Here is a 12,500-nt window from a genome sequence, read left to right as displayed (position 1 = left end):
AAGTACGATGTAGCTCAAGATAGTCATTATTAGAGAGAGAGAGAGAGAGAGAGAGAGAGAGAGAATGAATGGAAGTACGATGTAGCTCAAGATACTCATTATTAAGAGAGAGAGAGAGAGAGAGAGAGAGAGAGAGAGAGAGAGAGAGAGAGAGAGAGAGAATGAAAGTACGATGAAGCTCAAGATAGTCATTATTAGAGAGAGAGAGAGAGAGAGAGAGAGAGAGAGAGAGAGAGAGAATGGAAGTACGATGTAGCTCAAGATACTCATTATTAAAGAGAGAGAGAGAGAGAGAGAGAGAGAGAGAGAGAGAGAGAGAGAATGAAAGTACGATGAAGCTCAAGATAGTCATTATTAGAGAGAGAGAGAGAGAGAGAGAGAGAGAGAGAGAGAGAGAGAGAGAGAGAGAGAGAGAGAGAGAGAGAGAGAGAGCGCACACAACGTCAACGTCATGATGACCACCCGGAGGCCGAAACAATTCCATGGGTGAAGCGAACCTAAAGTGTGGTGGCTGTTTACGCAAGAATCCCATTAAGGTGACTCAAAATGTTTTCTGCTGTGCGACTGACAATATCTACAGGACCAGAGGATACTGTATGAGAGTTGGCTTGGGAAATTAGGTTAGATTAACTCACTTTACATCTAAATTGGGTCTAGCAGCCCAGCGTCAACAGGCCTGAAGGCTGATTCAAACTGCACCGTCACGTCATATAAATCACGTCACATCACGTCACGTCACGTCAAAATATCTTGGAAAGAATCCATGCCGTGGTGTGATGGTGTTGTGACGGCGAGGAAGAACCGTTTAGAGTGAACACGTCCATTTATTAATATGGAAGAAATTTTGACAGAATAGTGATATGACGTGATGAATTGTGTGAATACATAGCACGGTTGACGGAACGGTGACGTGACGTGATGTGATGTGATATGACGTGATGAATAGTGTGAATACATAGCACGGTTGACAGAAAAGTGACGTGACGTGATGAATAGTGAGAATACATAGCACGGTTGACGGAAATGTGACGTGACGTGACGTGACAAGACGGTGACTTGATGAATAGTGTGAATACATAGCACGGTTGACGGAACTGTGACGTGACGTGAAGTGACAAGACGGTGACTTGATGAATAGTGTGAATACATAGCACGGTTGACGGAACTGTGACGTGACGTGAAGTGACAAGACGGTGACTTGATGAATAGTGTGAATACATAGCACGGTTGACGGAACTGTGACGTGACGTGAAGTGACAAGACGGTGACTTGATGAATAGTGTGAATACATAGCACGGTTGACGGAACTGTGACGTGACGTGAAGTGACAAGACGGTGACTTGATGAATAGTGTGAATACATAGCACAGTTGACGGAACTGTGACGTGACGTGACGTGACAAGACGGTGACTTGATGAAGTGTGAATACATAGCGGTTGACGGAACTGTGACGTGACGTGACGTGACTAGACGGTGACTTGATGAATAGTGTGAATACATAGCACGGTTGACGGAACGGTGACGTGACGTGACGTGTGAATCAGCCTTATACCGTGCGAATCCTCTCTTGCGCTTCTATTGACTATAAAGATACAAGTCTGAGGACTAAAATATTCAATTATATTCTATGAAGACATGGAGGCACATTAGACCTCAATTTGATACAAAACCTTGAAGACTTTCTTAGCAATATCCGATTATCTTTATTCTTGATACGCTGATATTTCTAATTCATTCAGTGACTCTAAAAACTGAGAAAGCTGACATTCTGTTTCAATTAAATGAAACAGATTATATCTATAAAGACAATATTTGCGAATAAATTGGCTGGAATAGTATATACAAACTACATCTAAATACTACCAACAACATTATCCTGAAAACAAAAAAAAATCACTAGTATCACAACAGTTGTCCTTCATTCTACCTACGAATTTTCTTGTTTCGATCGGTTACATTTTTCTTCGTCAGTGAAACATAAATAAAAATATATACATGTACTCACAGTTGACGTGTAAGGTGAGAGCCTGCCGGACATCTTTGCTGAGAACTGTGTTAGCAGCTTGGCAAGTGTAAGTAGCGCCATCGTCTTCGGCGGTAAGATTTACAACTAAATCGCTGGTGACGCGAGAACCTGAAAATAATAAGTGAAAGTATTGTTATAATCTCAGTATTGAAAATAAAAGGTTATATTATTGTTACCTCAATCTTAGTATGGGTCATCGCATCAGTCATGCCATGAAATCTTAAACGTACACCAAGAAAAGAGAACTGTGGAGCGTGAAGTGGGAGATGAATGGAGATGTATTGATTTTAAAGTTCTTGATATGATAGAGACGACTGGTGAAATCTAACCGAGACCCTTTGCGTCAATAGGCGCAGGAGGAGATGATGATGATGACACCAATCACAGATTGAAACGTGATAAAAATATACAATATTTAGTCACAAAAATGTTAAAAAAAAATGTAATAGCAAAAAAGACCAAAACCTACAGCAACGAGCTTATTCCATAGAGTAAAATATGTAATTTTTAATTTAAAATTGGTTTTCTAATACATGAGCTTATTCCATAGAGTAAAATATGTAATTTTCAATTTAAAATTGGTTTTCTAATACATGAGCTTATTCCATAGAGTAAAATATGTAATTTTCAATTTAAAATTGGTTTTCTAATACATGAGCTTATTCCATAGAGTAAAATATGTAATTTTCAATTTAAAATTGGTTTTCTAATACATGAGCTTATTCCATAGAGTAAAATATGTAATTTTCAATTTAAAATTGGTTTTCTAATACATGAGCTTATTCCATAGAGTAAAATATGTAATTTTGAATTTAAAATAAGTTTTCTAATACATTCACAATTAACATCTGCCAGCAAGATATATCGGCGGATGTTGATTGTGAATGTGAATGTATTATGAAAGTAAATGTATTAGATAACTGCCAGTTGAAAAATTCGACTATAGATTGAAATACTGCAAACATCACAACTGATCAAATTAAATGTATATGATTACGTGACGTATATTTCCAGTTCAAACATTAAAGCGTATATTTTGGGAGAATCAACAAACGCGCCCTTGAAAAGCATGACCCAATACCAAGCATTGTATGCTCAACAGCAGGGTTGATCAATACCATATTAAATAGCACCCCCCCCCCACCTCTCTCTCTCTCTCTCTCTCTCTCTCTCTCTCTCTCTCTCTCTCTCTCTCTCATAATGACTATTTTGAGCTCCATCTTCTCTCTCGCTCTCTCTCTAATAATGACAATTTGATCTCTCTCTCTCTCTCTCTCTCTCTCTCTCTCTCATAATGACTATTTTGAGCTCCATCTTCTCTCTCCCTCTCTCTCTAATAATGACAATTTGATCTCTCTCTCTCTCTCTCTCTCTCTCTCTCTCTCTCTCTCTCTCTCTCTCATAATGACTATTTTGAGCTCCATCTTCTCTCTCGCTCTCTCTCTAATAATGACAATTTGATCTCTCTCTCTCTCTCTCTCTCTCTCTCTCTCTCTCTCTCTCTCTCTCTCTCTCTCTCTCTCTCTCTCTCTCTCTCATAATGACTATTTTGAGCTCCATCTTCTCTCTCCCTCTCTCTCTAATAATGACAATTTGATCTCTCTCTCTCTCTCTCTCTCTCTCTCTCTCTCTCTCTCTCTCTCTCTCTCATAATGACTATTTTGAGCTCCATCTTCTCTCTCGCTCTCTCTCTAATAATGACAATTTGATCTCTCTCTCTCTCTCTCTCTCTCTCTCTCTCTCTCTCTCTCATAATGACTATTTTGAGCTCCATCTTCTCTCTCCCTCTCTCTCTAATAATGACAATTTGATCTCTCTCTCTCTCTCTCTCTCTCTCTCTCTCTCTCTCATAATGACTATTTTGAGCTCCATCATCTCTCTCGCTCTCCCTAATAATGACAATTTGATATCTCTCTCTCTCTCTCTCTCTCTCTCTCTCTCTCTCTCTCTCTCTCTCTCTCTCTTATTGACTATTTTGAGCTCTCTCTCTCCCTCTCTCTAATAATGACTATTTTGATGATCTCTCTCTCTCTCTCTCTCTCTCTCTCTCTCTCTCTCTCTCTCTCTCTCTCATAATGACTATTTTGATCTCCATCTTACCTCCATTCTCTCTCTCTCTCTCTCTCTCTCTCTCTCTCTCTCTCTCTCTCTCTCTCTCTCTCTCTCTCTCTCTGATAATGCCTATTTTGTTCCCCATCCTACCTCCATTAGAAGTCGGAGTCATGTCCTTGATATGGCCGTTCAGCGAAAAGTCTCCCCGACGCCAAGTGATGACAGCCGGAGGATTTGAGGATCCTGCAGTGCAGGTCAAAGTGGCCTGCGTGCCGGCACTCAGGCGGTTTGGAGTCTTCGTAATCTGTCAGGGAAGAAGAAATGCAGTTTCCATTAACCGAATCTTTCATTGAAAGTGTTTGTTTTCACTATTAGCAAGATTATTAACGTCTGACTGGGACCAGGATTTCTTCAATGCTAAAAATCCTAAATGTTCTAAATCTCGTTTGATAATATATACATATATATATATATATATATATATATATATATATATATATATATATATATATATATATATATATATATACACATATACATATACATGTATACACATATACATATATATATATATATATATATATATATACACATATACATATACATGTATACACATATACATATATATATATATATATATATATACATTTATATATATATATATATATATATATATATACACATTTATATATATAATATACATATATATATATATATATATACATTTATATATGTATATATATACATTTATATATATATGTATATATATATACATTTATATATATAGATATATATATATATATATATATATATATATATATCTATATATATATAACCAATAGTGTTGATTTAATGAACTCAATTATAAGTAAATCACCTGCATATTTCCCTACACGTGTTTTATATAATTATTTCAAACAAACCAAGAAAACAAAAATCTACCACACAAATAAATAATCCACAAGGTAACAGATTTCAAAGGAGCTCTTTCGCGTCCCATGTTCCTTCCCATGATTCTTCCTTCGTGTCTCACGAAGCAATGAAAGCCCAAATCTTTCCCTCTCTCTCAGGAGGCTTTGGGGAATCAATAGCGGCATTTCTCAATCTCATTTGTTTCGTTCAGATCAACCGAGATACAATAAATCCGGCAATTTTGAAATCTGCTCCGGGAAGAAGTCATTTTCGCTCCAGAGAGGAAGGAGCGAGAAACAACGATGATTTGAGAGATATGGAAGATGGGGGACACTCCCAAGGACGTGGGATAACTGATGGGAGGATTGCAAACAAGAGGGGAAATCATTTTGTATCTGTAAGATGGAAGGATAGTTCCTTCGCTGCGAAGGGAGCACAGCCAGGGAATTGGTGTTCCGAGACAAGCTGGGGATTCGAAGGGATTGGTGAACTCTGGTAGGAACCAAATGTCAAGTGTCTCGGCAGATTAAAGGAAAAGGAAGAAGAGGAGGAAACACAAACAGCTACGAAAGGAGTGAGGGGAAGAACGGGATAGGAGAAGACTGAGTAGAGAAGAGTGTAGGGTAGGGAGAAGACAGAGAAGAGAAGAGTGTGAAGATACGGAGAAGACAAGAGTGGAAGAGTGTGAAGGTAAGGAGAAGATATAGTAGAGAAGAGTATGAAGGTACAGAGTGGAGAAGAGTGTGAAGGTAAGGAGAAGATATAGTAGAGAAGAGTATGAAGGTACAGAGTGGAGAAGAGTGTGAAGGTAAGGATAAGACAGAGTAAGAAGAGTATGAAGGTAAGATGAAGACAGAGTAGAGAAGAGTATGAAGGTACAGAGTGGAGAAGAGTGTGAAGGTAAGGATAAGACAGAGTAAGAAGAGTATGAAGGTAAGAAGAAGACAGAGTAGAGAAGAGTATGAAGGTACAGAGTAGTGAAGAGTGTGAAGGTACAGAGTAGAGAAGAGTGTAAAGGTAAGGAGAAGACAGGGTTGAGGATAGTGTAAACGTAAGGATAAGACAGAGTAGAGAAGAGCTTGAAGGTATGGATAAGACAGAGTTGAGAAGAGTGTAAAGGCAAGAGGACGCAATAAAGAAGAGTGTAAAAGGTAAGAAGGGAATAAGGAGAGAAAGATTGGAAAAGAGCACCTTGAAATTGCCACAATTTTCGTAACATTTGTCGCTTTAACCTTATTGACATATTTCTATAGCTGGAAAACCTTTCGTCACTAAAAACTGCTTCATCAAATGGATAAAAAAAACAAGAATAAAAAATGTGTTAAAATCAATTAGTACATAACCAATCGATCTGGATTTGTGGAATGATCTTCCCCATCAGAATCTGTGGAACTTGGCAAGTTCATACTTGGTGTAAATGCTTTTTCATACAAGCAGGCATATTTTTTTTTTGTTACTTAATGGTTTATCATTGCTATCAATCTTAATTTTCCATATTTTATTTCACTTTTACAGTTAATTTTGCTTCTTCGATTGTTTTCCGCACATAGGATGCAATTCTTTTGAAGTCCTTTGGTTGGTAACTTGGTTTTTCAACATGGCTAGTAATAAAAATAACAATAAAATTTGTAAAACTATCAAAAAAAAATCTGAAGGAGGATTAAAAATAACAGCTGAATCACATGCTGTGATTAAAAAAAGAAAAAAAATGAATAATAATAAATAGAATATACGAAGGAGGATGAAAAATAACAGCTGAATCACATATTAATTAAAAAAAAAAAAGGAAACAAATGAATAGTAATAAATAGAATATATGAAGTAGGATGGAAAATAGCAGCTGAATCATATACTGTGATTATAAAAAGAATAAATAATTATAAAAAGAATAAATAATAATAAATAGAATATACGAAGGAGGATGAAAAACAGCTGAATCACAAAAAAGCCATTTACCGTGACAGTCTCGGGAGGAAAATAGACGACGAGAGTAGTCGAAACGCTGACGGGCGTGGGCGAAGCGGCATTATGCGTCTCGCAGCGATACTGCGCCCCGTTGTCCGTCGCCTCCGCCTTGATCTCGATTTCGGCGTAGCTGACGTCCGAGGCGCTGTGCTTGGTGGAGGCGATCTTCTTGCCGTCTTTATACCACTGAAGATGTGCTGGCGGGTTGCCCCCTCTCGAGACGCAGGTTATCTTCTGGGAACTTCCCACTCGTATACCGGCGCCTTCGTTGTACCCGTGGAGAATTGGGGGTTGAGGGGGTCCTGTGGATAAATGGTAATGATATTAATATTTAATCTTATCTCTCTTCATCTTGTTTTCTTCAAGTTTATATATTTAACATATGAAATATTTATTTTAATGTTGTTACTGTTCTTAAAATATTTTATATTAATTGTTAATTACTTTTCTTGTAGTTTCTTTATTTCCTTTCCTCACTGGGCTATTCTCCGTGTTGGAGAACTTGATAAATGGTAATAATATTTAATTTCTCTTCATCTTGTTTTTTTTAAAAGTTTATATAGTTAACAAATGAAATATTTATTTTAATGTTGTTACTGTTCTTAAAATATTTTACTTTACTTGTTCATTACATTTCTTGTAATTTCATTATTTCCTTTCCTCACTGGGCTATTCTCCCTGTTGGAGCCCTTGATAAATGGTAATAATATTAATGATAATTTATTTCTCTTCATCTTCTTTTTTTATAGTTTTTATAGTTCATATATGAAGTATTTATTTTAATGTTTTTACTGTTCTTAAAATATTTTATATAACTTGTTAATTACTTTTCTTGTAGTTTCCTTATTTACTTTCCTCACTGGGCTATTTTCCCTGTTGGTGCCCTCGGGCTTATAGCATTCTGCTCTTCCAACTAGGATTGTAGCTTAGCAAGTAATAATAATAATAATAATAATAATAATAATAATAATAATAATAATAATAATGATTATCATTATTATTATCATTATTATTATCAATATTACTATTATTATCATCATTATTATTATTATTATATTGGGTGTGGTTTTACAAGGTTCAACAACTTTAATTAAATCCAAGGAAACTTAGGAAGAATAATGATCAATAGCAAATAACAATAACTGATTATGAATTGCAAATAATACGAATTTGCGATCTAGCACAAGAGTTGATCCTCATCACAACTAAGCACACGGCGCATCAGGCAACCAACCCCTTAATGTAAGGATAGCGATGGGGAAAAGAAGTCAACTATGGAGATAATTATGATGAAATTGTCCATAAAATCAAGAATAATATAAAAAAGGACCCTAAGTGGTTTTGTGGCTAAGGTATCAGTTGCTTTCAACTGCAATGGATAAAGCTAAGACGAATGCTTGCATTTGCACTATTTCCTTTTAGAATATATTAAAAATATTTCTGTCATTGATCATAAGAGAATATGATCCAGTGGGAATAATAATCTTTAATGTAATTCACTATACATACAATTAATACCAAATCGTATATGCATATGATTTAACATTATGTATAATCTGTATATATATTCTATATATATACATATATATATATATATATATATATATATATATATATATACAGAATATATATATATATATATATATATATATATATATATATAATATATATAACATATATATGTATATATGTATATGTATATATATTATATATATGTGTGTATATACTGTATATATATATGTGTGTATATACTGTATATATATATATATATATATATATATATATATATATATGTGTGTGTGTGTATATACTGTATATATATATATATATATATATATATATATATATATATATATATATATATATATATATATAAAGAAAAGTAGTGTATATATAGTTATGAGGAAAGTGTGGTAAAATCGCCATTGCTGCGAAAAGTTGCCGAGATCTGAAACATGTTTTAAGCTGGGATGAGGAACTACTAAGACGGCGAAACTACTGCACAACTTCTCACGCTGAAGCAGGAAGCAATCGAAGCGTCAATAATCAGTTATCGAACAGAGGAAGTTAAGAACACACGGGAGATAACGAGGCAAGAAGGGAAGGGAAGGGAAGGGAAGGGATTCTATAGGTAATAGGAAACAGGGAGTGAATATCAGGATAAGAAGGGAAGAGTATAAAGGATGAAGGAAGAGAGTGGTTTCCTCATTCGTCAAATCTTCCCATATGTAGAATCTTGTGAGATCATTTCCATGGCGCTCCCATGGTGACAGGCCGTGAAGGATGGCGACGGAGAGGAAAAGGGAAAACTTCGAGAATAGAAAGGAACTTGCAAAATCATCAATAACCCGAGAAAATCAATATTAAAAAAAAAAAGTTAAATACATTACTGATATCGTATCTCTACTAAAAATAATTTGTCATCGTCGTCTTTGCTACAAAATTCTGGCCCAGTACCGGCATCCAGCTCACGCATCGTTAATCTCTCTCTCTCTCCTCTCCTCTCATCTCTCTCTCTCTCTCTCTCTCTCTCTCTCTCTCTCTCTCTCTCTCTCCGACTTAAAAGATATCATTACGGCTGTCACAACGACGCAAACTCCCATACAACGTCGGTTCAAAACAATTACTTTGACTTTACTACGCCCGTTAAGGTTTTCCTTCATGCGTAAGTATTCTTCGAAATTTCTTTGAAGATGCCATAGAATTGTCCATTTTTTTCATATAAATAAAAATCTTTTCATATAATCTTTTTTAAATAAAGGTTTCAATGTGTCTATCTGATTTCAGTTTCATCAGAATAGCTACTCACCAGAACGTCACCCGGGCAAGCCCAACAACCCCACCCCCCCTGTCGTGCCCTACCACAGCAGTGACCTCCCCAATAAACAGCATAAACTCAGGGTCTCTTTGCTAGGATCGATCTGCTGCCATACGAATGCTAGGCGAACATGTTATCACTGTACAAGACAAGAGGAGAGTCACACAATTCCCCAATTACTGAATTTGCAATGGCTTCTAATAAGATAACCATCCTTGTGATTATTTTTTTCTAACATCACCACAATTATGAAATGGTTATTTCGGAAAATTATCTTTGAATTATGCTTTTAATAAAAACGCTCCACTTTTTACAATTATCTGCACATTTCAAAAAACAGCAAAGAGAGTCCTAATTAATTATGTTTCCCATTTATAACAATCTGCTATTAGAACATTGCATACTAACACTTCATTCTCACGTACTGAAGACTTACTGCAATTATTCGAAAACGATATTTTCGTAAAGATATAAGATTCTCGTTTCCTGCAACGGTCATAATCATCGTACCTCTGACATCCAGTTATAACTGTCTCCTTTACCCTAAATCTCCGTCACATCTTTTTTGACAGGATCTGCAATTTATCATAAATTTACGCCATTAATCTAAGGTAGATAATTCATTTTTTTTTCTCAATTTGAGTACGTGATTTTTCAAAATTTCGTCCTTTTTATATATGCACACACACACACACACACACATATATATATATATATATATATATATATATATATATATATATATATATATATATACATACTGTATATGCGTGTGGGATGAAGATCAACATACTGTCTAATTCAATAGAAATATATTTCTACCTCACATTGAGATCGAACCCTAGTTTCTTTAAATGAAAGACAAAGTAGCTTATGTATATATATATATATATATATATATATATATATATATATATATATATATATACATATATATACATATATATCTAATAACTTACCACGCCAATATTTAGCATATAACAAGACAAACATACATGAATCTCAAGAACAGACCATAAAAACAAATGCAGTCATAAAAAACAAAACAGTAATGAAAAATGAAAAAAAAAAACAATAAAAAAAGTGTTATGATAAAAATAAGCACCAAGAGCTGAACATCCCCCCTCCCTTTGTTGACAAGAGGCCATTTGCCATTGATTTATGCACCTATATTTTATTCCCCTCATCGGGATCCTGGTTTTTCATTTACAAGTTTCCACTCCGGTCAGTCCTCGCAGGAGGAGACACTTGGCTAGGAATAAGAGCTTCGCTTACTCAGAAGGAAAATAGGACATTCCAGAGACGTCCTACTTCCGTATTTCATAGATCTTCCGGAGGGCTGACGGCCAATATCGTAATAATCTGTTTGTGACGTTTAAATTGCTTGCAGATTATTCAAATTACTGCCAGATCTTTCCTTAGACAGCAGCTATAACGTTTAAAACGCTACCAGAACACTAAAATTATTGCCATATTTATTCTCAGACTTCATCTACAATGTTTGAAGCTTTTAAGAAAATAGGCGTTTCGTCTACCTGGAATAATGTCACTGCTCCACTGCGAAAACTTCATGGAAAAGAAGAGAGAAGAAAATCCTTGTATATTTCAGATGAAAACCTGGTCAAGAACGAGACCAACACTCTCCTCTCTCTCTCTCTCTCTCTCTCTCTCTCTCTCTCTCTCTCTAAATAGTCAGTGTTTCTGTAAACAGGTGTTTCGTCTACCTGGACTAATGTCATTGCTCCATATCGACACCTTTATGGAAAAGAGAAGAAAATCCTTGTATATTTCGGATGAAAACCTAGTCAATAGAGATCAACTCTCTCTCTCTCTCTCTCTCTCTCTCTCTCTCTCTCTCTCTCTCCTAAATAGCCAGAGATTTAGTTAGGATTCCCTGTAATCCTAAGTGAAAACAGAGCGATCTGAGCACGCTCCGTTAATCCCAGTGTACAGGTTGAGCTCAATATCACATTACGTACACGATGGTGGGTTGACTATAGTTGGTAGCCACTTCTGGGAGAAATAAGGCCTGCTATGATCATTCAATTCTGCATACACAATGACATTAATTCTACTTACATCATGACACTAATTCTACTTACATCATGACACTAATTCTTCTTACACCATGACACAATTCTGCATACACCATGATATAATCAATTCTGCATACACCATGACACTAATTCTACTTACACCATGACACCATTTTTTCATACACCATGACAAAATCAATTCTGCATACACCATAACACAATTTTGCATACACCATGACACAATTCTGCATATACCATAACTAATTCTACATACACCATGCTACAATCAATTCTGCAAACACCATGGCACAATTAATTTTGCATCCACCATGACTAATTCTGCATACACCATGACACAATTAATTCTGCTTACAACATGACACAGTAATTCTGCGTACACCAAGACACAATTCTGCATACACCATGACACAATTCTGCATATACCATAACTAATTCTACATACACCATGCTACAATCAATTCTGCAAACACCATGGCACAATTAATTTTGCATCCACCATGACTAATTCTGCATACACCATGACACAATTAATTCTGCTTACAACATGACACAGTAATTCTGCGTACACCAAGACACAATTCTGCATACACCATGACAATCAATTCTGCATACACCATGACCCAATTAATTCTGCATAACCCATGACCCAATTAATTCTGCATACAACATG

At 35.7% G+C, this 12,500-nt stretch overlaps 1 protein-coding gene across 1 annotated transcript in view; it reads right to left on the bottom strand.

Annotated features, from left to right (window-relative positions):
• The window catches only part of LOC137627214 (synaptogenesis protein syg-2-like), a 135,174-nt gene extending 125,743 nt beyond the window's left edge, over positions 1-9,431 (bottom strand). The window contains exons 1-4 of the mRNA XM_068358294.1: positions 9,413-9,431; positions 6,947-7,257; positions 4,229-4,382; positions 2,006-2,134 (exon numbers count right to left, since the gene is read on the bottom strand). Coding sequence (XP_068214395.1) covers positions 2,006-2,134; positions 4,229-4,382; positions 6,947-7,257; positions 9,413-9,431 — 613 coding nt within the window. The remainder of the gene's footprint in view (positions 1-2,005; positions 2,135-4,228; positions 4,383-6,946; positions 7,258-9,412) is intronic.
• Between the last annotated feature and the right edge of the window lie 3,069 nt (positions 9,432-12,500).

Source organism: Palaemon carinicauda, chromosome 35, assembly GCF_036898095.1.
Source record: "Palaemon carinicauda isolate YSFRI2023 chromosome 35, ASM3689809v2, whole genome shotgun sequence".
NCBI classification, from domain to species: Eukaryota; Metazoa; Arthropoda; class Malacostraca; order Decapoda; family Palaemonidae; genus Palaemon; species Palaemon carinicauda.
The sequence above is the reverse complement of the archived record's forward strand: the minus strand, read 5'-3'. Positions and strand labels throughout refer to the sequence as shown.